Below are 27,179 nucleotides of genomic sequence, written 5' to 3'. Positions count from 1 at the left end.
ACGGGCCGAATAGCCCCCTGTACTATAACCATTCTATGGTTCTATCTCAGACCCTGTTTACTGTGTCTATTATTGTACCTGGGGTTACCTTGGAAACCAGGTTCGAGTTGATGAGTGGGAATGTGCACTTGAAATCTGTTCAGTCTATCGAGCTGTAAAAGGATGTTCCCAACAGGGAAACGAGAGGGACATCTAAATAACATTGACAGACCTTTATTTGGCAGAATATTAATGTCAACAGTAACGCCATTTTAATGCACTAATAACAGGAGGAGGCCATTCAGCGCCTCGAGCCTGTTCCGCCACTCAATTAGGTTATGGCTGATCTGTATCTTCACTCCATTTTCCGGCCTTTGCTCCGTATCCCTCAATATCCTTACCCAACAAAAATCTATCGAGCTCAGGCTTGAAAGCTCCAATTGACCCCCAGCATTCACAACTTTTTGGGGGAGACAGTTACAGATTCCCACTGCCCTTGGTGTGAATAAGTGCTTCCTGATTTCGCTCCTGAACGGCCTGGCTCTAATTTTAAGATTATGTCCTCTTGATCTGGTTTCCCCCATCAGAGGAAATAGTTTCTCCTTAAGCACAAAAAATCCAGGCTGACACTCCGCTGTACTATCAGAGGTGCTGTCTTTCCGATGTTAAACCGAGGCCCTGTCTGCTCTCTCTCAGGAGACATAAAAAATCTGGTGGCTCTATTTTGAAGAAAAGCAGGGAAGTTATCTCTAGTGTCCTGGCCAGTATTTATCCCTCAATCAACACCTAAAACAGATTATCTGGTCATTATCACATTGCTGTTTGTGGGAGCTTGCTGTGTGCAAATTGGCTGCCGTGTTTCCCACATTACAACAGTCACTACATTTCAAAAATATTTCATTGGCTGTAAAGCGCTTTGGGATGTCCTGAGGTCGTGAAAGGCGCTATAGAAATGCAAGTCTTTTGTCTCCGTATCCTGTCAAATCCTTTTAACATTTTCAGCACCTTGATCAGATCACCCCTCAATCTTACAATACATGCCAGATTTGTCCTCGTAATTGAATCCTTTAAGCCTGGGTATCATTCTGGTGAATCTGCACTGACCCCCTCCTCCAAGGCCAACATATCCTGCAGTACTCCAGATGAGGTCTGACGAGAGCTCTGTACAACTGCAGCATCACTTCCTCACTTTGCACAGATCCTAGTTTATCACCATTTAGAAAATATTCCGATTTATCGACTTCGCACATCCCCACATGGAACTCCATCGGCCACAGTTTTGCCCACTCACTTGGTCCGTCTACGTCCCTTTGCAACTTCCAGCTCCCATCTACACTACCGTGCCTCTTAACTTGATGTCGTCAGCAAACTTAGATATACAACTCTATTCCTTCATCTTTGTCGTTAATAAACATGGTGAAAAGTTGAGGCTCCAGAACAGATCCCTGGGGAATACTGCTTCTCACATCCCACCAATCCTCTCTGTCTCTTACCTGTACCTGGGCGATATAACTACAGTCTGTTTCAAAGCTAGTTTTAAAATGTCCAACTGAATACTATTTTTGGGCCAACTTGGTCTCTTGCCCCTGTCCTTCTCTCAAGCTGGTTATAGCCAGATCCAGTTCTACACTGTCTCCCAACGCCTCGCCCTCGTGACCAGTCTCCATCTGTGGGCCTAGACATTGAGTTAAGGCAAGTTATCTGGTCAGGGATGTCGGTAAATCATAGTTGAGTCCAACACACACACTCTAGCGGAGCTCCCTGGATAGTGTTCAGGAGTGAGAAACCCGGTTGATTTTCCCATTCACGTTCCAGGAGCGCTGGGAACAATGGCACTGATGCAGCTACCCCGTGGAGATGAGCGGGCATGGTGTGGGTCAGGGAGCACCCTGGGCTAGATGGCCCTCATCAACTGAGTTAATGGACCAAGTGGGTAAAACCTGTATAGAAATTACAGCACCAAAATAGGCCATTTGGCCCAGCTGGTCTATGCTGGTGTTTCTGCTCCACACAAGCCTCCTCCAACCCTACTTCATCTAACCCCTATCAGCATGTCCTTCTATTCCTTTAACCCCCATGTGTTTATCTAGCTTCCCCTTAATTGCGTCTACTATTCGCCTCTTGACTTAAACTTGATGTTTAACGTCAGGAGAGCAAATATGACAGTTCTGTGAGGAACAGAACCCAGTGAGCAAAGCTGTAAATGTGCTCAGAACTCTTCCCCCTCATCACAGGGAGGGACAGAACCTGGAATGGCACCGAAACTATTCCACGTGTAATTGGCACCTTAAGAAAGAACCCACATTATTTAGAGCCTTAATGCATTCTCAGAAGCATTTTAAAGTGAGTCACAATGAATTGCTTTGAACTGCAGTAATTGTTATGAGGGCCGTTTTCAGAGTCACATGATGCAGTACGGTGTAGAGGGGAGTCATCTGAAATACAGCACCTCCAACTGTGCGGCGCTCCCTCACTACTGCCCCTCTGACAGTGCGGCGCTCCCTCACTACTGCCCCTCTGACAGTGCGGCGCTCCCTCACTACTGCCCCTCTGACAGTGCGGCGCTCCCTCACTACTGCCCCTCTGACAGTGCGGCGCTCCCTCACTACTGCCCCTCTGACAGTGCGGCGCTCCCTCACTACTGCCCCTCTGACAGTGCGGCGCTCCCTCACTACTGCCCCTCTGACAGTGCGGCGCTCCCTCACTACTGCCCCTCTGACAGTGCGGCGCTCCCTCACTACTGCCCCTCTGACAGTGCGGCGCTCCCTCACTACTGCCCCTCTGACAGTGCGGCGCTCCCTCACTACTGCCCCTCTGACAGTGCGGCGCTCCCTCACTACTGCCCCTCTGACAGTGCGGCGCTCCCTCACTACTGCCCCTCTGACAGTGCGGCGCTCCCTCACTACTGCCCCTCTGACAGTGCGGCGCTCCCTCACTACTGCCCCTCTGACAGTGCGGCGCTCCCTCACTACTGCCCCTCTGACAGTGCGGCGCTCCCTCACTACTGCCCCTCTGACAGTGCGGCGCTCCCTCACTACTGCCCCTCTGACAGTGCGGCGCTCCCTCACTACTGCCCCTCTGACAGTGCAGCACTCCCTAAGTACGGCAGTGGAATGTCGGCCTGGATTTTGTGTTCAAGTCTCTGGAGTGGGACTTGAATCCGTGCCCTTCTGACTCAGAGGCAAGAGTGTTACCCACTGAACCACGGCTGACACAAAACCCCTCTCACACAGAGAGTTATCTGATGAGAAACCAGTCTAACTTTTGGAAGGTTATCAAAAGCAGGCTGAGTTAGTTTGAAGGACTAGAGTTTCTGATGTAATTTTAGGAGTACGCCAGTCACAGGCCCAGTTTAACATGATTGCATGTTTGGTTTTGAGCTGTGATTATGGGATGATGTACGCATCGAAACAACTGGCAGCAGCCCCTGCTTTGTGCCAGCTCCCAGAATAAACTCTGGCTGGGAGGAAGATACTTGACATGGTCACTAATAGGTAATTGGGTGAACACCCAACTACATCCAGTCACTTGCATCCCAGGCGCTACATTTTTTTAGCACATCTCAGCTGGGCATTGGAGACACCCACATTTTGACATGTATTGTGTTTTGATGAGGATATTTCTTGCCTGAGGGAAATTTCCTGAAGGGAGTGAGTGGGTAACTGGCTGCCGAGGTTAGGTTAGTCTTGTATTAATAACACAATGCTTCTAAAACTGCCATGTGTGTCTGAAAATCTAATTACCGTACTCCGAACCTGCTGTCGATTGATGTTCCTGTTTGCATTGACCCTGATTACAGAAATTCAGTGACAAACACACACTTACCATCCAGCATTTTTCAGTGTGTTGAATGACTAATTGATGTGCAAGGGCGTCAGTCGGTTTCATTTCATTGCTGTTTAGTTGGCAAGTGATGGGAAATTTGAGGAATTCTGAAAACACCTTGAATTTGTGGGCAGTAATCTCGTGTTTTGTGGTGTTGATGAATTGTGGAAACGAAACGTCAGGATTGGTGATTACAACTCCCAGCTTCGTTGGACACACACACTCTCTGAATTATTCCATGTTCCTGTTTTATTTTATTTTTTTCTTTCCTTTTTTCGCAGTCCTTGTCTGAAGATGCTGACTTCTGCCAGATGATCCCTGGGGGCTGTCTCCCCTCTGCTCCCCCCCCCCCCACCTTCCCCCGACTGCCTGCTCTCACTGAGCCTTTGCCAAAGCCTATTTCACCTTGTTGATGAGCATATGGCAGGTGAACAATGACGGGTAGGAGAAGACTCTCTGCTCCATCCAGTCTGCCCCACACAACTGTGATCCATTGTGTATCACAAAAATAGACTCTCCACCCCACCACAAACCCTGGGATCTCCTGGGAGGGGCGAAAAACGAGATGATAACCCAGGCCAATTAGAGGAAAAGTAATCTGGGAAATTCCTCTCTGACCCCTTTTAGGCAACGAAACTAGTTCAGGATAATTCCTTGCGGTACCTACCCTTTTTGTACGAGGTGATCTCCGCCCTAGCCAGAAACAGGTCCAGCTCTCGTTTGACAGAATTCAGCAAATCGGGATCCACTGCACGAGATGGCAGCCTGTTCCAGAGATCCTGAGACGGTTTACATTTCACCCGACATCTGTTCACACACGGTATCCAGCACAGGTCAGGGCACGGTGATCAGGCCCAGAAAGCTGGCTGATTTCTCTCAACTGCCCCTCCCTGTCCACCAGGGACACTTGGGCAAGCTGTGAAGCTCCAATCTCAGCCACAATCGAGATCAGCTGACAGAGGGTGCTTTGATTACTGGCACATCCATCACCAGCACAGAATATCAAATTAGCTGTCGTTAATGGGCAGTGTAATGTATCTTCCCCTCTTTTTGTTGACTGCTTTGAGTCTCGATTATCGTCTTCGTAAGTAGGGTCACTGGAAGAAAACTCTGTAAAGAACAATGGCAGCAAGATAGCAACATGGGTGATAAAATGAAGGATTTAATAACAACCCTTCTATTTGTCTATGGTCAGGGGAGGGTTCATGGGACAAATGTTGAATTCAGTTACTGAGGAGAGGATGTATTTGCCTTGTGATAATGTGCCCTGTTCTCTCTCTTTTTTTATAAAGATCAAATTGGTCCGAGAAATGCCAGATTTGTTGATAGACAAATCTATGATATTCAGCCATTCTTGCTTGTTTTTTACTCTCGGGATGTAGGTGCCACTGGCATTTATTGCCCATCCCTAGTTGCCCTTCAGAAGGTGGTGGTGAGCCGCTGCCTTCAACCGCTGCAGTCCTTGTGATGAAGGTGCTCCCACAGTGCTGTTAGGGAGGGCATTCCAGGATTGTGACCCAACAATGATGGAGGAACGGCATCATTCAGGATGGTGTGTGACTTGGAGGGGACCTTGGAGTTGGTGGTGTTCCCATGCACCTGCTGCCCTTGTCCTTCTAGGTGGGTTTGGGAGGTGCTGCTAAAGAAACTACTGCACTTTTCGTGAAGGAAGATGTCTAAAAATGCTTTGTCTTCAGAAGCCAAAGCGATGATGTCAACCAGAGGAAGAGAAAAGAGAAGGTTCGGGTGTGGGACCAAAATCATGGGTCAAAGAACAGATTTGGAGGAGGGTTTTTGAATGTGGAGAGGGGGTGGGCGCTAGGGCGGCGGGAACAATGTGGCTGGACAAATGGCCAATACTGGAGAGCGAAACAAGGAGAAGCCTCGTGTCAGCGGAACAGAGCATAGGAACACTGACCTGGATTTGTTCAGGTTATCTCCCCATCCGGATACTGGAGCAATGGCCTGAAATGCCATCACTGTTAGCAACCTTTAGAGGGACATGTTGATAGGGTGAGATGAAGTAAGGTGGAAGGAGGCTCGTGTGGAGCATAAACACCGGCATAGATCAGTTGGGCCGATGGCCTGCTTCTATGCTGTAATTTCTAAGTAAATACACTTGCTGGCTGTGCTCGGGACCCTGATCACGCGGTGCCATGGGATCTGCCAGTAATTCAATTTAGTAATTAGTTAATGGTTCAATATCCTATATTCATAAAATTGTTGATCAAGTTACTGAGATAAACAAAGCTTTGACTTTTCTATTTTCTTCACGATGCCTGTAACTCATCTGCACACTGTGCGCACTTGCCGTTCTCTAAAGTGTCATGGAGTGACCAATGAATAGTCTAACCTCTTGGCCGAGGCATTGCAAGACGGCAGTGTGGGGAGGTGGGGGTGGGTGTATAGAGGACCGAGTGTGATGAACTTTCTAATGGTGCTGTCTTTGATCAGGAGCTTGTGCTGGTCGAAGATGTGTGGAGAGGGGAGGCTCAGGATTTGCTCACTCAGATCGCTCAGCTTCAGGAGGAGAACAAACATCTGTTGACCAACCTTTCCCACAAAGACGTGAACCTGACTGAGGAAGAAATCCTGAAACAGGAAGGTAAAAAAACCAAAAGAATAGTTTTCTGAATTTGCCAATCGTTGTCGATCGGTTGCTTGAAGTGATTCCTTGCTCTATGCGGGATGAAGGAATCACCCAGCGAAACTCGGAGCACACTGATTCCATGTGGAACATAGTTATGTGTTTGGTGCTGAAATTATATGCTTATATTTACAATAAATCATCCAAATTTAAGGTGAGTGGCAAAAGAACCAGAGATAACATTGGTGGGGGGGAAATACGCAACGGAATGCACATCCTGTACCATGTAGGAACTCCAGGACGCTTCCTGTGCTCCGGAAACACGTGTGCAGGAGGTATCGCCAGTGCAGTGCTGAGGGAGCATTGTTGAAGGTGCCGTTGCGTCTTTCAGATGAGACTTTAAACCGAGGTCCCGTCTGCTCTCTCGAGTGATCCCAAGGCACTATTTGGAAGAAGAGCAGGGGAGTTAACCCGATGTCCTGGCCAATATTTATCCCTCAATCAACATAACAAAAAAAAACAGATTATCTGGTCATTATCACATTGCTGTTTGTGGGAGCTTGCTTGTGCGCAAATTGGCTGCCGCGTTTCCTACATTACAACAGTGACTGCACTCGAATCAGTGGAAACGGAATGGAGTTTGTGGCGTGAACCAAAGACAATGGCTTCAGTCCTCCCGATATCTAATTGGAAGATATTTCTCTGCCTCTGGTGGGTCCCACAAGAAAGAGAGCCCACAATACATGCGATGACGTCACAACACCAGTTATTGTACTCAACCGAGAGGAAAAAAGCCTTTGGCAAAATAGAAATAAAATTAAAATCTATTCAACTCACTTATTCAAATGGTCATACGCTGATGACACCCAGCTTTATCTTACAACCCCCTCTCTCGACTCCTCCACTGCCTATGATTTGCCATGCTGCTTGTCCAACATCCAGTCCTGGATGAGCTGCATTTCCCCCAATTAAACATTGGGAAGACCGAAGGCATTGTCTTTGGTCCCTGCCACAAACACCGTTTCCTTGTCACCAATTCCACATTGCCTGCTCCGCTCCTGCCTCTGCCCAACTGCTGCTGAAACTCTCATCCATGCTTTTGTTACCACTAGACTAACTATTCCAACACTCTCCTGGCTGACCTTCCACCCTCCATAAACGTCAGCTCACCCAAATCTCTGCTGCCCGTATCCTAACTTGCACCAAGTCCCGTTCACCCATCACTCTCCGCGGATCTACAATGGCTTCCAGTGCTGCATCATCTCTCGTTTTAAAATTCTCATCCTTGTTTTCAAATCCCTTCGTGACCTCGTCCCTCCCTATCTCTGTAATCTCCTCCAACCCCACAACCCTCTGAGAACTCTGCGTTTCTCGAACTTCGCCCTCTTGCATCCTCCACTCCTTTCACCCCACCATTGGCAGCTGTGCCTTAAGCTGCCTAGGCCTTACACTCTGGAAATCGCACCTGAAACCTCTCCACTTCGCTACCTTTCTCTGCACCTTTAAGACCTTCCTTAAAACCTACCTCTTTGACCAAGCTTTTAGTCATCCATATTGCTATCTCCTTGTGTTAGCCTTGGCTCAGTCTCATCTCTGAGTCAGTAGGTTGTGGGTTCAAGTCTCACTCCAGAGACTTGAGCACAAAAATCTAGGCTGACACTCCAGTGCAGTGCTGAGGGAGCCTCCGCTGCACTGTCAGAGGGGCAGTACTGAGGGAGTGCTGCACTGTCAGAGGCGGCCTCTTTTGGATGAGACGTTAAACTGAGGCCCCCTCAGGTGGATGTAAAAGATCCCACAGCATATTTCGAAGAAGAGCAGGGGAGTTCTCCCCGGTGTTCTGACCAATATTTATCCCACAACCAACAAAAGCTAAGTCAGATTATCTGGTTATTATCACATTGCTGTGTGCAAATTGGCTGCCGCGTTTCCCACATTACAACCGTGACAATACTTTGCAAGTATTGGCTGTAAAGCACTTTGGGACGTTCTGTGGTTGTGAAAGCCGCTATAGAAATGCAAGTTGTTTCTAGTAAAATGATGGATTCAGGCACACTTTTCTCTGACACACAAGGCCATTCTTGGTCAGGTTGTTAAAACTTTGCCTCTTCTAATAACACTGTACTTTTATGTAGGACGCGTTATCCTAAAATGCCTCAAACAATGAGTGACGTTTTGAAGTGCATTGTAACTGCAGGCAGCATTTTCAATATCCTGGGATGTGATGTGAACTAAAATAGCAGCAGAATTCAAGAGCTGTCATTGAACATCTGAGAACCTCTCTGGCATTAAATTGTAAAGTTATTTTTGTTCTCTGGCTGTTTTAAGCTGTGACTCAGTCTCATGACCCTCCTCTGCACCCTTTCCAAAGCCTCAAGACGCACACAGAGGGGGGGAGGGGGGGGCGGGGGGCGGAACCTGCTGAGAGGAGACTCTTACCCTCAGTATGACACAGAAATCTGACAGTGTAACACCTGAAGCGTAAAGTCTACATCTCAATACATAAATTTCAGGCTTCTGCTCAGCCCTTGACCTGTATTTAACCTGCTGTATGCGAAAATACCAAAGGTCAAGTAATTTTGCAGAGTGCGATCGAACCCGTGAGGAGTAACCTGTGTATTTTTATCTCCAGCAGAATGCCTCACAATAATAATCGGTGCGTGAATTTGAGCACTGTCTGTGTGCGGGATTGGACCTAGATTCTGGCCCAGACTGACTGGGTGCAGATTTCCCCTCTCCTGAAAGAAAGAATTGCATTTCTATAGCGTCTTTCAGGACCACCGGAGGTCCCAAAGCGCTTTACAGCTAATGAAGTACTTTTTGAAGTGTAGTCACTGTTGTAATGCAGGTAACACAGCAGCTAATTTGCGCACAGCAAGCTCCCACAAACAGCAATGTAATAATGACCAGATATTCTGTTTCAGTGATGTTGATTGAGGGGTAAATATTGGGCAGAACATTCATGTTCTTCTTCAAAATAGCACCATGGGATCTTTTACGTCCACCTGAGAGAGGAGGTCACTCTGTTTAACATCTCATCCGAAAGACGGCACCTCCTAAGGGGGTAATTTTAACTTAACTCTCGGGCAGGAAACCCATGGAATTGGGTGAAACGCCGGTTTTACATCCCCCCCCAAATATTACACTGACTTCAACTGAGAGTGAATTCAAGCGGGGCGTAAATCTAGTGTTGCACCTGATCCCGTCAGTTTCCCGATAGGCGGGTTATAAGAACATAATAATTAGGAGCAGAAGTTGGCCATTTGGCCCCTCAAGCCTGCTCCACCATTCAGTAAGATCATGGCTGATCTTCTACCTCCACTTTCCTGCACTGTCCCCATATGCCTTGAATCCCTTAAAATTCAAAATTGTTAGGTTAAAATTGCCCCGGAATGGGCTCGAGCTGTGGGTTCAGTTCCATGTTCAAAGCTTCCCATAACTTGGCACTGATCAGTTTCATGGGCAGGGGACCAAAGGAGAGACAATGGGGAATGACTGTGCTGTTCTCTGCAGGCCTCTGACTCCAGCGAGTGTCACACCAAATAATTTATTTATCGTACCCACAACCAAGGGCTGATTATTTCCCGACTTGTATTAACTGTCTTCACGGATTTGCTACAGAGTGGGATCAATATTGGAATCACACTGGCAGGAATGGGCAGTGCAACCAGGACCTTGGGTTATGAGGTGAGAGGATGGCGGCTTGAAAAGCTGCCTTGCTGGCTGAGGAATTCATGCCCACCGATACCTTTTGGGTCTACAATATATTATTCTAATACTCTGCTAGCAATGGAATATTATCCGTTGATTGATTATAAAAACAATGCCTAGTATACATTCCTGTCTGTCACATTTCAAGTTTCACAGTCAAGTTTCTGTGTATACCTTCCAAAAAAGTGTATTTTAAAGAAGGAGCTCTCAAGGGACCAGAGCCGGAATGTCTGCAGTCTCGTAATTGACTGCTGTGTGAACTCTTGGATTAATCTCTGTAGCCTTAAAGGGTCTTGCATCTACACTTTAGTTCAAGAATAATATATTCCATTTTACATAATATGTTCCTGTCTTCATAAAACGCAGTATTGCCCAATTTGTCACGACCAGTTCAACAGATTTGCTTATTTTACACAGGATTACATAGAATTATACGGCACAGAAATGGGCCTTTCGGCCCAACCAGTCCATGCCAACGTTTATGCTCCACTCGAACCTCCTCCCATCCTTTCTCATCTAACTCTATCAGCATAACCCTCCATTCCCTTCTCCCTCATATGCTTATCTAGCCTCCCCTTAAATGCATCGATACTATTTGCTTCAACTACTCCCTGTGGTAGCGAGTTCCACATTCTCACCGTTCTTTGGGTAAAGTTGTTCCTTTTGAATTCCCGATTGGATTTCTTGGTGACTATCTATATTGAAGGCATGTAGTTTTACTCTTCCCTTCAGGTGGAAACATTCTCTCTATCCACTCTATCAAAACCTTTCATAATTTTAAAGACCTTACTTGGGTCACCCCTCAGCCTTTTTTCAATAGTAAAGAGACCCAGCCTGTTCATTCTTTCCTGATATGTATACCCTCGCATTTCTGGTATCATTCTTGTAAATCTTCTCTGCATGCTCTCTGGTGCCTCTATCTTTTTTACATACCTCTCAATTCAAATATCTAATTACTCAATCTGATCCCACTTTAGAAACATAGAAAATAGGTGCAGGAGTAGGCCATTCGGCCCTTTGAGCCTGCACCACCATTCAATGAGTTCATGGCTGATCAATAAAATCATGTTGTGTCCTTTATGTTGCTTAAGCTATGGATCAGTGGGTAGCACTTGTCTTGGAGTCAGAAGGTCTTTGAAGTGGCCTCGCAAGTTACACCGAGTAGAAAACTGCTAACCTGGCAGCTCGGGATTGGGCAATAAATGCCAGCCACGACCACATCCCCAAAAATGAATTTTTTAAAAACCTAATGGAGAGTAGTAAAATAACCAATCAGCAGCTCTCACTTACTGTCCTCCGCTAATATTTCTCAAATCTCTTTTAGCCGGGATGTCAGAAAGGGAGCGGCAAGTGATGAAGAAGCTAAAGGAAGTGGTTGATAAGCAGCGAGACGAGATCAGAGCTAAAGACCGAGAACTAACACTGAAAAACGAAGATGTAGAGGCAGTAAGTGTTTTCCCCTTTAGTGTGGACTAAGATTGACGGGATCACTGATGCAGGGCATGTCTTATTGTTGGGTCTTCCACTACAACCTGCTCCCAAAGGCATCGTTCTAGTGCTAGTCTACCGACGGTGCTAAAAGCCCACACTCTGGTTAGGAGTGTATTCCGAGACCAGGTGCTGCTACATCCTACTTGCGTGATGCACGGTCCATTGCCATACAGGACGACTTGGGGCTAGAGATTCCGTTTAGTCACGTTTGGGGGCAATAAATTTTGAAATGTGAGAAAAGTATCAGCAGGCAATAATCCTTTTTTGATCTTCAATTTTAGCGCTCCAAGAGGGAAGTGGAGCACTAAGTCAAGCACTAAAGTGTGTGAAGGAGGCGGTCACGGCAGAGCGCTGAAGAATGTTCAGTGCAGCACTGCTGGCATCAGAGGCTTTTTCCCTCGCTTAAAGGGAAGGACCAATGATGGTTCGCAACATTATTCTTCTTACTTCTGTGGGGCCAGGAGACCTGTGTGACTGCCATTACAGCCCCAGTCACTCTGAGAGTGGAGGACTGAGGCATCGTGCTGCAATGGCGCTTTCCGCAGGCACCAGACTGTTGTGAAGAATAAAGTTTGGCCTACCTGACCACCACTGCCTTTAATTATCGCTCCCCAAGCGGCCAGCCGAGGTGACAACGTCTGCTATTGCTGCCATTGTTGACACCCGGCGATGCAGCAGGGGGCGGGGGTGAATATCACATCCGGGACGGTAACGGAGCGCTGCACGCTTGATGACGTCACGATCTGCGGGGCGCTAGAGACCGAGGTGTTAAATGTTAGCGCCAGCGCAAAACCACCAGGGAAGTTCGCGGGCATTGGTGAATTTGCCACGCCCCACAGGCACTAACGGGAGGCACAAAGCAGCTGAACTTCTCCCCCTTGGACTTGCATCTCTCAGAACTGTTCCAAAGTCTCACGCACGATGGGTTGCTTTGGACTGAGGGAGTGCTGCACTGTCGGAGGGGCAGTACTGAGGGAGCGCTGCACTGTCGGAGGGGGAGTGCTGCACTGACGGAGGGGCAGTACTGTCGGAGGGGCAGTACTGAGGGAGCGCCGCACTGTCGGAGGGGCAGTACTGAGGGAGTGCTGCACTGTCGGAGGGGCAGTACTGAGGGAGCGCTGCACTGTCGGAGGGGCAGTACTGAGGGAGTGCCGCACTGTCGGAGGGGCAGTACTGAGGGAGTGCCGCACTGTCGGAGGGGCAGTACTGAGGGAACGCTGCACTGTCGGAGGGGCAGTACTGAGGGAGCGCCGCACTGTCGGAGGGGCAGTACTGAGGGAGTGCTGCACTGTCGGAGGGGGAGTGCTGCACTGACGGAGGGGCAGTACTGTCGGAGGGGCAGTACTGAGGGAGCGCCGCACTGTCGGAGGGGCAGTACTGAGGGAGTGCTGCACTGTCGGAGGGGCAGTACTGAGGGAGCGCTGCACTGTCGGAGGGGCAGTACTGAGGGAGTGCCGCACTGTCGGAGGGGCAGTACTGAGGGAGTGCCGCACTGTCGGAGGGGCAGTACTGAGGGAACGCTGCACTGTCGGAGGGGCAGTACTGAGGGAGCGCCGCACTGTCGGAGGGGCAGTACTGAGGGAGTGCTGCACTGTCGGAGGGGCAGTACTGAGGGAGTGCTGCACTGTCGGAGGGGCAGTACTGAGGGAGTGCCGCACTGTCGGAGGGGCAGTACTGAGGGAGTGCCGCACTGTCGGAGGGGCAGTACTGAGGGAGTGCCGCACTGTCGGAGGGGCAGTACTGAGGGAACGCTGCACTGTCGGAGGGGCAGTACTGAGGGAGCGCCGCACTGTCGGAGGGGCAGTACTGAGGGAGTGCCGCACTGTCGGAGGGGCAGTACTGAGGGAGTGCCGCACTGTCGGAGGGGCAGTACTGAGGGAGTGCCGCACTGTCGGAGGTGTTGTCTTTCGGAAGAGGTGTTAAACTGAGGCCCTGTCCGCCCCCTCAGATGGACATAAAAGATCTCGTAGCACTTTTCATTGAAGAGCAGGGGATTTCTCCCCATTGTCCTGAGGCTGCTGAGCTTGAGGATGGGAGCTGGACCCAGTGAGAGTTAGTTGAGGGAGGGAAAAAGTGGAGGAATGGGATGGGTGAGTGTGACCTAACAGCGGGTTGTGATGTCACACTGAGCTTGGGTTGAAGATGAATCTGGCCTGTACGGTTGGACTGTGCACGCCCTTGATCCATCGATTCATTATACTGAACCCTGCAGGGCGAGAATCAAACTCAAACATAATTCGCCAACAAAACAGTGCAAATATGCACAAGTTCTAACTGGTTCTTAATGGGATGTGTGTGTAAGAATTGGTGATGACGTCTCGGTGATGGTGAGAGTTTTGCGGAAGAATTTGTTGTGTTTAAGATAGGATTGAAATGTTGCTGATCCTTTCACTGACTGCTGCACTGCCCTTCTCTCCCTTTCAGTTACAGCTGCAGCAGAACAGGCTGATGAAGATAAATCACGATCTGCGGCACAAGGTGACCGTGATCGATGCCCAGGGGAAAGGGCTGATCGAGCAGAAGGTGGAACTTCAAACCACCTTGCAGACCAAGGAACAGGAGATGGGAAACATGAGGATGGAGATTGGGAAGCTGAGGGAAAAATTCCAGGGACAACCCACACAAAATGGAGATGAGCAAGTGAAGGTAAATGGTTTCCTCCATCGGTTTGTGATTATCCAGTGAGCAGGAAGGCTCCAGGTTTGATCCCTGACCTTTGCTGTGCCAGCTGGAGTGCAGCACCCCTGAAGAGAGAGGATACAATCGGTGACCTGCTGGACAGTGCGTTTTTGTGGTCACCGGACGTAGGTAGGATTGGGCCAGATATGATGCCTCTATGGTTGAACAGCTCACTGTCGAGGTTCACGCGGGAAGAATTGGAATATTCATGTCTTGCAGATGGAGCTGCTAAGGGAAAATAATTGAATTACTCTAAGAACATAAGAATGAGGAGCAGGAGTAGGCCATTCGGCCCCTCGAGCCTGCTCCGCTATTCAGTAAGATCATAGCCGATCTCCACGACCCCCACATCCCTTGGTTCTCTTGGTATCCAAAAATCTATCGATCTCAATCTTGAATATACTCAATGACTGAGCCTTCACAACTCTTTGAGGTAGGGAATGCCAAAGATTCACCACTCTCTGAGTGAAGAAATTTCTCATCTCAGCTCTAAAGATCGCATCCCATTCATCCTGCCCCAAGCCAGTGTGTCCTAATGGTGGATGTGAGACTAAATCTGAGCCTTGTCCTTTCCTTGTACACTTGGAATGTTTTTCATGGGATGGGCAGTTTCAGACTTCTGGTCCCACGATTCCCATTGGAACATTTTTGAAGTGTAGTTACTGTTGTAATGTAGGAAAACGCAGCAGCCAATTTGCACACAGCAAGTTCCCACAAACGGTAATGAGATAAATCTGTCGTGGCTACACTTTAAAAGTGACTTAATTGACTGTAAAGCACTTTGGGACACCCTAAGGTTGTTAAAGTCTCTATACAAATGTAAATTTGTTCTTTTTCTTGTGTGTGCACAGTCCACTTTGACTGACATTTCTGCTCAGTGTCATTGGAACTCAATCGGGAGCAGGAACTCATAGGTTTTTTTTCCCTCTTCCCCAATTCGAATGGGGAAGAGGGAAAATGAATGTAACCTCCACCTCCCCCCTCCCCCGCCCCACATTCGCCCTATGTGAGCTCAGCTCATTCACAAGCAACAATCGCACCTCCGAGCCTCTTCTAGGTGTTCCGAATGATGAGGTAAACAGTAAAAAACTATTTCCACAGGTCAGTGGGTCGGTAACTAGAGGCAGAAATAATTTTGTTACCTAAAGAACAAAAGGAGAAGTTAGGAGAAATGTTTTGTTTTTAAATCCAAGGGTGTTAGGGCCTGGAATATTTGATCAAAAACAGCGGGAGCAGCAGAATCCAGACCAGCTTTTAACAGAAACATGGATTAATATTTGATTAAGGATATGGCGAAAGGACAGGGGAGTGAGATTAATTGGATCACTCTTTGAGAGAACCAGCACAGGCATGATGGGCCAAACGGCCTCCTTCTGTTAACTTGGCAGCAATTTCCAAAATACATTTAGTGTAATGTTGCCTCGGGCTCAGAGCTGGGAGCCACACTGTCCTGGTTATATTCGGATTGGTTTCATCAACAAGAGGAGGGGAAAACTGGATTCCTTCGGTCTTTCACTCTCCCTGAAGCACTTCCCTTAAATCTGGCCCCTCACCCTTAGATGAAAAAAAAAATACCTTTAAGAAAAAAGCAAGTAGCATTCATATCTGTGGTTGTGATGTCCAAAATGATTCAGCCTGCCCTTGTTGGGTGACCGAGTCTTGCAATGCACCATCCTTAAACCCGTTCTATGAAAGGGGTTCAGTGTAACCTGCTCTGTTCATCACCTTCAGGTACAGCAGCTGGCCTTCTTCCCGACCTTTGAGGAATATGAAAGGGAGTATTTCCTGGTAATGTTTTGGTTATCTTGCAGTGTTTCATTCCGCTGTGTGTTTGTGTGTGCGCATCAAAGACTTGAACCAGATTGCCTATGTGCTGGAGTGTTTGGGATTTAAAGCTGATCTCTCTCGTGGTAATGTGTGAAAAGCTTGAAAAATAATGCGTGAAATATGTTTAATCCCACAGTGGGAAACGTTTCAGAACTTTTAATCATTTTTAACTTGTTTTAGAACTAATTTACTCTGAAAGCCAGACTGGCATCAGCTGACTCCAGGACTGGTTCAGACCAATGGAGTTCGGGAGTCTATCATTTTTATTTTTGCAGGAGGGAGGGGTTGGTCTATGGCAAAGGTGAAATCCAAAAAATCCCAGGTGAGAATTTAGAAAGAGAGAATGTATATTTGCTCCCAGCCTTTAACTGTTTCTTAGAGATGCAATTAACAATTTTAAAATGCCGTGAGTTTCAGCACCCTCTCTCTGAAAACACACCGGGCCTACAGATTTTTAATTGATTGAGGAAGAGGCCATTCAGCCCTTCAAACTGCTTGAACCCAGAGGGCTGGGCAAGGCTGCTTCCTATTGATGGATTTTGACCAATGAAGTTGACTTTGTGCCTCGCGCGTGGAATTAAAGTTAAGACAGGAGCTTCAGATGTGAAGTCAGTCACATTACCCACAGCTTGGATAACCCCAGAATAGGCGAGCAAACCTCTTGCCTTCCCATTCCACCTCTCTGTAGCTTACTGTGTGTCCACCTGCTGCATCACAAAGCTATCTTTGACAGGCCCTCCCGCAACCTCCAACATCAATCAGAACGTGAGCAGCAACATCATAGGAACACCATCACCTCCAAGTCACACACCATCCTGACTCAGACATTCATCGTCACTGGAACTCCCTTCCAAACAGCACTGTGGGAGTACCTTCACCACAGGGACTGCAGCCCACCACCACTTTCTCAGGGCAACTAGGGATGGGCAATAAATGCTGGCGCATGGGAACACCATCACTTACAACTTGCACTCCAAGTCACACAGCATCCTGACTTGGGAATATATTGCGTTCCTTCATGGTCGCTGGGTCAAAATCCTGGAACTCCCTCCCTAACAGCACTGTGGGAGTTCCGTCACCACACGGACTGCAGCGGTTTAAGAAGGCGGCTCACCACCACCTTCTCAAGGGGCAATTAGGGATGGGCAATAAATGCCGGCCTGGCCAGCGATGCCCACATCCCAGGAAGAGTAAATAAATAAATGACTGCCAGCCTTCCAGTGATCCCCACAACCTGAGAATTAATATTGTTTTTAACTTTTCAATATCAGTTGTGTATGAACAGCGAGGGCAGTGTTACATGGAAAGAAAGAAAGACTTGCATTTATATAGCACCTTTCACTTCCACCAGACGTCTCACTAAAGCGCTTTATATACAGTGAAGTACTTTTGGAGTATAGTTACTGTTGTAATGTAGTTTTTGAAGCTTCTGTTGTGCAGCAGGTTCAGGATCCTCTCGCTGGCGGGGGTTTGTATCGAGCTGCAGACAGATATAACCTTGCCAGCCCTCGTATTGTGTTCAGATAGAATGACCTGTGATCTACTTTCAGACATTCCTGCCACCCAATGCTGAATCTGCAGTATTTTTCTCTGCATTCTGACACAGAAAGCTACCTTTGCTGATTGGCTGGTGCAGAAGCAAAAGTGCAGACATTGCTCTGCACCTGACGTGAATGATTGTCCGTCTAAAATCTCCCCAGGGCCTCTGATATCACTGCAGGAACTTCAAAAAAATATGGCACTATCTGAGAGTGTTTGATCTTGCTTTTAAAACGTTCTAATTCAGTATTAATTTGAAAAACATAACTACATATAGAAGTAAAATGAACCAATATTAATAATGATTTATTTCAGCTTGAGTAAGTGCTAATTATAATGGAAACATTTCATTTGGAATGAGTTTTAATTTTACATTGGCCTGTTTCTGTGCTGTATATTCATTCAGCCTGACAGGTCTGTGCCGGTGTTTATGCTTCACACCAGCCCCCTCCCACCCCTCTACATCTCAGTCCATCACCATATCCTTCTATTCCTTTCTCCCTCATGTACTTATCTAGATTGCCCTTAAATGTATCTATGCTATTCGCCTCAACCACTAATGTATCCAATAGGGAATTCAGGAGAAACTTCTTCACCCAGAGAGTGGTGAGTGCAGCGAGTTCCACATTCTCACCACTCTCTAGGTAAAGAAGTTTCTCCTGAATTCCATATTGGATACATTAGTGACTCTCTTATATTTATGACCCCTAGTTTTGGACTTGCCCCACAAGTGGAAACATCTTCTGCACGTCTACTTTGTCAAACCTCTTCATCATCTTAAAGTCCTCTATCAGGTCACCCCTCAGCCTTCATTTTTCTAGAGAAAAGAGCCCCGGCCTGTTTGTTATAACCTCTCAGTTCTGATGTGATCCTTGTAAATCCATTTGCACCTTCCCCAATGCCCCTTGTTTGAGGCAGATGCTTTACAATCACAGTGTAGTCAATTTTGCTCAATTATGTTTAATATTTTTGTGATGTGGAAAATCTACAAATTTTTTTAGGCCATTCCAAAATGATGAGATGTCACACTTGTGGGGATAGAACCCGATAAACACCCTGAACATCGGTACATTGTCCTGTTCTCCATTAACACCGTGCTGCAGAAACCATTGGCCTACAGCTGGCTGTTCATTGCGACCAATTGCACGGCTGTCTGCAATTTCTCTACCTTCAGTGAGCGTAGACTTTGAAGACGACCACCCCCTGCCCCTCCCCATACCTGTGACCTGCCCCTCCCCAGATGTGTTCGTCACGCAGCAGCAATCTGTCATTGCTCTCCCACTTTTCACCCTCCGTAAACGTCAGCTCATCCAAAACTTGGCCCATTCACCCAGCACCACTGTGCTCACTGACCTACACCCTCCACCCCTGTGCTCACTGACCGACACCCTCCACCCCTGTGCTCACTGACCTACACCCTCCACCCCTGTGCTCACTGACCGACACCCTCCACCCCTGTGCTCACTGACCTACACCCTCCACCCCTGTGCTCACTGACCTACACCCTCCACCCCTGTGCTCACTGACCTACACCCTCCACCCCTGTGCTCACTGACCTACACCCTCCACCCCTGTGCTCACTGACCGACACCCTCCACCTCTGTGCTCACTGACCTACACCCTCCACCCCTGTGCTCACTGACCTACACCCTCCACCCCTGTGCTCACTGACCTACACCCTCCACCCCTGTGCTCACTGACCGACACCCTCCACCCCTGTGCTCACTGACCTACACCCTCCACCCCTGTGCTCACTGACCGACACCCTCCACCCCTGTGCTCACTGACCGACACCCTCCACCCCTGTGCTCACTGACCTACACCCTCCACCCCTGTGCTCGCTGACCTACACCCAGCACCCCTGTGCTCGCTAACCTACACCCAGCACCCCTGTGCTCGCTGACCTACACCCTCCACCCCTGTGCTCGCTGACCGACACCCTCCACCCCTGTGCTCGCTGACCTACACCCTCCACCCCTGTGCTCGCTGACCTACACCCTCCACCCCTGTGCTCGCTGACCTACACCCTCCACCCCTGTGCTCACTGACCTACACCCTCCACCCCTGTGCTCACTGACCTACACCCTCCACCCCTGTGCTCACTGACCGACACCCTCCACCCCTGTGCTCGCTGACCGACACCCTCCACCCCTGTGCTCGCTGACCTACACCCTCCACCCCTGTGCTCACTGACCTACACCCTCCACCCCTGTGCTCGCTGACCGACACCCTCCACCCCTGTGCTCACTGACCTACACCCTCCACCCCTGTGCTCACTGACCTACACCCTCCACCCCTGTGCTCACTGACCTACACCCTCCACCCCTGTGCTCGCTGACCTACACCCAGCACCCCTGTGCTCACTGACCTACACCCTCCACCCCTGTGCTCACTGACCTACACCCTCCACCCCTGTGCTCACTGACCTACACCCTCCACCCCTGTGCTCACTGACCTACACCCTCCACCCCTGTGCTCACTGACCTACACCCTCCACCCCTGTGCTCACTGACCTACACCCTCCACCCCTGTGCTCGCTGACCTACACCCTCCACCCCTGTGCTCACTGACCTACACCCTCCACCCCTGTGCTCGCTGACCTACACCCTCCACCCCTGTGCTCACTGACCTACACCCTCCACCCCTGTGCTCGCTGACCTACACAAGCTCCCAGTCCAGCAACACCTCAATTTAAAAAAAAGTTATTATCTTTGTGTTCAAATCCTTCCATGTCCTCACCCCTCCCTGTCTCTCTAACCTCCTCCAGCACTACAACACTCTGAAATCTCTGCACTCCTCCAATTCTGGCCTCTTGTGCATCCCCGATTTCTAGCGCCCTACCATTGGCGGCTGTGCTTTCTTATGCTGGGACCCTAAGCTCTGGAATTCCCTCCCTAAATCTCTCCACACCTCTCTCCTCCTTTTAAGATGTTCCTTAATACCTACTTCTTTGAACAAGCTTTTGGTCACCTGTCCTAATATGTCTTTATGTGACTGCTATCAAATCTTGTCTGATAACATTCCTGTGAAGCACCTAGGGATGTTTTATTATGTTAAAGGTGCTATATAAATGCAAGTTGTTGTAATTTACCTATTGGACTTACTCCTCTTTTGGCACGTGTGTGTGTAACTTTGGTGTAATCTTTAACCCACCAACCTCACTATTTTATCAGCAACAATTCTCCTTTCTTCCCTCGATGCACTCCTCTCCCCACCTGATCTCTGCGTCCTCCCTTGAGCCTTTTACCATTTCCGTTCCCTGAACTTCATTCCGCCTCTTCCATCAAACCGTGCCCTTCCTGGGCTGCCTCACTTCCCTGCCGATGAGGAATCGTTTCCAGGTGTATGCTGCACTTTTGAATGAGATCTTTTATCTTCACGCGTTTTGACAGGTGGGCGATTTTTGGAGGCGGGGTTGTGCGCTGCCACATGGAGCTTAAAAAGTCCCCCAACTACTGCTCATCATTTTCCACATCGACAAGGCAACCCGTCTGACAAACTCTGTGACCATATTTATTTTGTTCTTGGTATGTGGGTCAGGCTGAGTCTCCCTGAGACATTGGTGATCTATCCCGAGACATGTTGGTTGTACAACTGAATCGGTTGCCAGGCCAATTCAGAGGGCATTAATCATCTACTGCGATGGTGTGGGACTGGAGTCACGTGTAGGCCCAGACCGGGTAAGGATGACAGGTTCCCTTCCCTGAAGGTTGTCAGTGACCCAGTTGGGTTTTTATTATGATCAAAGGCTGCTACCGTGTGATTGATGCGTTTAAACCCTTTTAACTGTGTGCAGATGTTTGCCTCTCCCATTGCGTTTTGGTTCACTGTGTGATGGTCTTTTGTAACCCCAAGAAACTTCTCATTGCTTAACTCTGATGTGGCTTTGTTAATCTGTTTGCGCTAACTAGTTCTTTCCCTTTTAAAGGGGCCGTGCCTTTATTTCGAGGGTTGCGGCAGCTCTGGGTTATGACGTTTGCTGTCAGTCGGTGTCTCTGCATTGCTTGCTTGTGACATCGTGACCAATATTTGGTGCAGTTTTTTCCAGTCTTGGAGACTAAGATTGTCCCTTTTTGGAAGAGCTTAGCCTGGTTTGTTGTGTTTCCTGCTGATAGCGGTGGAGCTGGGGGGGGTGGGGGAGCGGGCAGGGGTTCAAGCTCGAGTATTGGCCGGCTTGGCAGGAAGCAGAGGACCAGGGAATGCCAACTTAGCCGGTCCAAACTCGCTGCCCGAACCCGGAGGCTGACGGAGGTTCCTTGGGGCAAAATAGAGGTGATTTCCCCCAAAACCGTGATGTCTGACCTCAAAATGATTGGGGGGAAAGGGTCATGACCCCCACTGGCACTGCCCACTGGTGTGGAGTTCCAGGTTATTGAGCGAAATATGGAGTTAGAAATGAAAGAGGGACAAGTGATGCTCTGTCACCATTAGCCATTGGGTAAAGATTGGCTTCTCTATCCTGCAGACTGAGCCCATGAGTGAAGAGGACTTTCAATCGGATAAGACGCTTGCAGATTTAAATGACCCCAACCGGCCTCGCTTCACGTTACAAGAGCTGCGGGATGTCCTCCACGAGAGGAATGAGCTGAAGGCCAAAGTTTTCCTCCTCCAGGAAGAGATGGCTTATTACAAAAGGTAGAGGCCTGCTTCTCCCCTCCGGGTCTCTGCACCTGGATTGTTGCCGTTCGCTCCGTCACGTGCGGCTCGCATTAATTGTCTGCCTTGTTTTCACAGCGAGGAATCTGAGGAAGACAGTGGGTCTTCGAACCCTCCCCCCTCCCCCCACATGCAGCCGAAAACAGCGACTCAGCCAGAGTCTGGCATCCGCCGACTGTAAGTAAAGCCAGCTCACCTCTTTGCATGACGTGTCTGGACGATCCATTGTCTGGCTCCGTGGCTCAGCTGTCGCGCGTGTCTAGTTTGAATGGAAGTTGTGTGGCACAGGGAGCCACAGGTTAGCGGACTGGCCTCGTTCTTCGATGCGAGTCTGGACCCACAACTCATAAACTGCTCTCTAACGTTCGCTGGCTTCCCTTTCTATTCAGGGCAATTCTGCAATGACTGGGCTGTACACCGACAGTGCCACAAATATCCAATAGCTGTTCAACCAGTGAGTGCTGTACAGCTGGTAATATCCGGCACTGAATTTCTTGGATCTGCTTTGCCAATACAGGGCCAGGAGGAGGCTATTCAGTCCCTCGAGCCTGTTCTATCGTTCAATTTGATTGTGGCTGATTTACCTCAACTCCATTTACCCGCCTTTGCTTTGTATCCCTTGATACCAACACACAACAAAAATCTATTGATCTCAGTTTTGAAAGCACCAATTATCCCAGAATCTATAGCCTTTTGGGGGAACAGAGTTCCAGATTTCCTCCACCATTTGTGAAGAAGTGCTTCCTGACTTCACTCCTGAATGACCGAGCTCTAATTTTAAGATTATGTCCCCGGGTTTTCCCCACCAGAGGAAATAGTTTCGGGCCGGGCCTAGAACAGCGCAGCCCCGACCTGGACGCCCATTTTTCGCGCCACAAAGAGGGCCTACAAAAACTTAGATTCTCCGGCTCCCTGCTGGTCCTCTGGAGCCGGGCGCGGGCGGAGCTAGGGGGTCCCTGCGCTGAAAACAGTGCCGGGACCTCTGCACATGCGCGCTACAGTGGGCGCGCATGTGCAGTAGCTCCAGGCGCCCAAAACTGTGGGAGGGGACCGAAGCACGCAGCTCCTAGCCCTGGCCCAATGGCCTCACTGGGGCTGCGTGAATAAGGCTCCTCCCACGGCCAGCTCCTGCTTCCTCCCGACCGGACCCAACCCCGACCCGACTCCTGCTCCCCCCCCCCTGCCCCGCCCCAGCCCCCGGACTGGACCCGACCCGCGCTCCCTCCCCCCCCACCCGAAGCAACCCGACCGACCTCTCCCCTCCCCCCCACCCTCCCCGACCCGCGCTCCCTCCCTCCCTCCCCACCCGAACCAACCCTACCTCCCTCATCCCCCATCCCCCCCCCCCCCCCCCCTGCCCCCGGACCCAACACCGACACCGACCCGACTCCCGCTCCCCCCCCCCCCCCCCTCCCCAGCCCCCGGACTTAACCCGACCCGCGCTTCCCACCCCCCTACCCGACCTGTCCTCCCACTCCCTCCCTCCCTCTTTCCCCTTGCCCCCGACCCGAACCTCCCTCCCTCCCACCACCTCCATGACCCGACCCGCGATTCCCTCCCCCACCCAAACCAACCCGACCTCCTTCATCCCCCACCACCTCCCCCCCGGACCCGGCCCAACCTCCCTCCGCCCCCCGGACCCCGGACCCGACCTGACCCAACGGCACCTACCTGTAAATCTGGTGCTGTGGACGGGCCCTGCCCGAAGTCATGGGTCCGGTCCGTTCAGCCTCCCCCCCACTTCTCCTCCCTCCCCCCCCCCCACTTCTCCTCCCTCCCCCCCCCCCACTTCTCCTCCCTCCCCCCCCCCCACTTCTCCTCCCTCCCCCCCCCCCACTTCTCCTCCCTCCCCCCCCCCACTTCTCCTCCCTCCCCCCCCCCCACTTCTCCTCCCTCCCCCCCCCCCCACTTCTCCTCCCTCCCCCCCCCCCCACTTCTCCTCCCTCCCTCCCCCCCACTTCTCCTCCCTCCCTCCCCCCCACTTCTCCTCCCTCCCTCCCCCCCACTTCTCCTCCCTCCCCCCCCCCACTTCTCCTCCCTCCCCCCCACTTCTCCTCCCTCCCCCCCACTTCTCCTCCCTCCCCCCCACTTCTCCTCCCTCCCCCCCACTTCTCCTCCCTCCCCCCCACTTCTCCTCCCTCCCCCCCACTTCTCCTCCCTCCCCCCCACTTCTCCTCCCTCCCCCCCACTTCTCTCCCTCCCCCTCCTCTCTCCCTCCTCCTCCTCCCCACTCCCTTTTCCCCTTGCTGTTAGAAATACAGACACTGACGGACAGAGTGAGAGACACACAGACAGAGAGATAGAGACACTGACAGAGACACACTGGGGGCGCATCCCAGCACGCTGTTGGAGGGCTCCCGGTGCTGCAGTCGGAAAGTAGAAAATGTTTTATTTATTGATATAAAAAAAAATCTTTCTTCATTTTTTTTTGATTGATTTATTGGTTAATTTATTGATGTTTTTATGATTTATTATTGATGATGGCTCTTTATTTGTAAAACTGGTGTTTAATGTTTGTAAACTTCCCTTTAAACCCCCCCCCCCATTCCCTACGCCTGATTTGTAACCTACGCCTGATTTTCTAAAGTGTAGACAAGGTTTTTTCGAGCGTACAAAAATCTTCACTTACTCCATTCTAAGTTAGTTTGGAGTAAGTTTTCACTGCCGAAACTTTGAAAACAGGCCTAAGTGGTCGGACACGCCCCCTTTTGAAAAAAAAATTCTGTTCCAAAGTGAAACTGTTCTAACTGACTCGAACTGGAGCAAACTAAATGCCGAGAATTTGAATTTCTAAGATACTCCGTTCTACACCAGTTGCTCCAAAAAATCAGGAGCAACTGAGGCCGAAACTTGGGCCCTTTGTATCTACCCTGTGTGTACCATCTACAAGATGCAGTGTATCTACTCACCAAGACTTCTTCGGCAGCACCTCCCAAACCCACGACCTCCACCACCGAGAAGGACAAGGGCAGCGGGTGCATGGGAACACCATCCCCTTCAAGTCACACACCAGCCTGACTTGGAAGTATATCACTGTTCCTTCATAGCCGATGGGCCAAAATCCTGGAACTCCCTCCCTAACGCTCCTCTGGGAGCACCTTCACCACATACACTGCAGCGGTTCAGGAAGGCAGCTCACCACAATCTTCTCGAGGGCAATTAGGGATAGAAACATAAAAAATAGGTGCAGGAGTAGGCCATGCAACTTTAGTATCCATTCCTGCTTTCTCTCCATACCCCTTGATCCCTTTAGCCATAAGGGCCACATCTAACTCCCTTTTGAATATATCTAACAGACTGGCCTCAACAATTTTCTGTGGTAGAGAATCCCACAGGATAGGGTGTTGCGGGTCTTGCCAGCAACACCCACGTCGCATGAATACATTTTTTAAAAACCCTATCGATTCGCTTTATCATTTTAAACACCTCGATCAGATAAGAACAAAATAATTAGGAGCAGGAGTAGGCCATACTGCTGATCTTTGACCTCAACTCTACTTTCCCTCTGATCCCCATATCCCTTGATTCCCCTAGAGTCCAAAAATATCTATCCTAGCCTTGAATATACTCAACGATTCAGCATCACAGCCCTTTGGGGCAGAGAATTCAAAAGATTCACAACCCTCTGAGTAAAGAAATTCCTCCTCATCTCGGTCTTAAATGGCCAACCCCTTATCCTGAGACTATGGGCCCTAGTTCTGTATTCTCCAGCCCGGGGAAACAACCTCTCAGCATCTACCCTGTCAATCCCCCTCAGAATCTTGTATGGTAAAATGAGGTCACCTCTCATTCTTCTAAACTCCAGAGAGTATAGGCACAATCTCTCATCATAGAACAATCCTCTCATCCCAGGGATCAATTTAGTGGACCATCATTGTGCCGCCTCTAAGACAGGTATATTCTTCCTTCAATAAGGAGACTAAAACTGTACACCATATACTCCAGGTGTGGTCTCACCAAGGCCCTGTGCAGTTGTAGGAAGACTTCCTCACTCTTGTACTCCAACCCCCTTACAATAAAGGCCAAATGCAATTTGTCTTCCTAATTGCTTGCTGTACCTGCATGCTTTGTGTTTCCAGTACAATGACACCGAAATCTCTCTGAACACCAACGTTTAATAGTTTCTCACCAGTTAAAAAATATTCTGCTTTTCTATTCTTCCTACCAAACCTCACATTTCCCCACATTATACTTCATCTGCCATATTATTGCCCACACACTTAAACTGTCTATATCCCTTTTCAAGCTCCTTGTCTGCTCCTCACCGCTTACTTTCCCACCTAGAACACAGGAGCAGGGCTGATCTGATCATGGACTCAGCTCCACTTCCCCGCCCGCTCCCCATAACCAGGAGAAACATGCTCTCGGCTTTGCATCATGAGCAAACTTGGATACATTACTCTCAATCCCTTCATCTAAGTCATTAATATAGATTGTAAATAGCTGAGGCTCAAATACTGATCCTTGTGGCACCCCACTAGTTACAGCCTGCCAACCTGAAAATGACATGTTTATCCCTACTCTGATTTCTCTCTCCATGCTAATCTATTATCTCCAACCCCATGAGCCCTTATCTTGTGTAGCAACCTTTTATGTGGCATCTTATCGAATGCCTTTTGGAAATCCAAATATACTACATCCACTGGTTCCCCTAAAAAGAGCATCAGTTGCATTTTCTGTGCTTCTTATTCTTGGATGTCTGAAATGATTGAGACCAATTTCCAATTTCAATTAAGAGCCAATGGGCTTTGGATTTTAGCAGGAGCCGTTAGTCACATGTCCCTTCAAGAGCAATAGGTCGGTCCCACCAACAAACTAGTTACATCGTGACGGCAGCTTGTTGAGTTAATTGACTTGCGTCCCGTTCTGTGACCTCCTTCTCTCCAGT

The 27,179-nt window shown here is 49.4% G+C and overlaps 1 protein-coding gene across 4 annotated transcripts in view; it reads left to right on the top strand.

Annotated features, from left to right (window-relative positions):
* Positions 1-27,179, top strand: part of rilpl1 (Rab interacting lysosomal protein-like 1) — a 39,897-nt gene that overhangs the window by 5,307 nt on the left and 7,411 nt on the right. For 2 of the 4 annotated variants that reach the window (XM_070888178.1, XM_070888179.1), the window contains exons 2-7: positions 6,259-6,409; positions 11,424-11,545; positions 14,015-14,236; positions 16,001-16,057; positions 22,101-22,270; positions 22,370-22,468. In XM_070888178.1, the coding sequence (XP_070744279.1) occupies positions 6,259-6,409; positions 11,424-11,545; positions 14,015-14,236; positions 16,001-16,057; positions 22,101-22,270; positions 22,370-22,468 (821 nt within the window). The remainder of the gene's footprint in view (positions 1-6,258; positions 6,410-11,423; positions 11,546-14,014; positions 14,237-16,000; positions 16,058-22,100; positions 22,271-22,369; positions 22,469-27,179) is intronic. The other 2 variants (XM_070888180.1, XM_070888181.1) reach the window with 1 other exon arrangement.

This window comes from Pristiophorus japonicus, chromosome 8 (assembly GCF_044704955.1).
Source record: "Pristiophorus japonicus isolate sPriJap1 chromosome 8, sPriJap1.hap1, whole genome shotgun sequence".
NCBI lineage: Eukaryota > Metazoa > Chordata > Chondrichthyes > Pristiophoridae > Pristiophorus > Pristiophorus japonicus.
The sequence above is the reverse complement of the archived record's forward strand: the minus strand, read 5'-3'. Positions and strand labels throughout refer to the sequence as shown.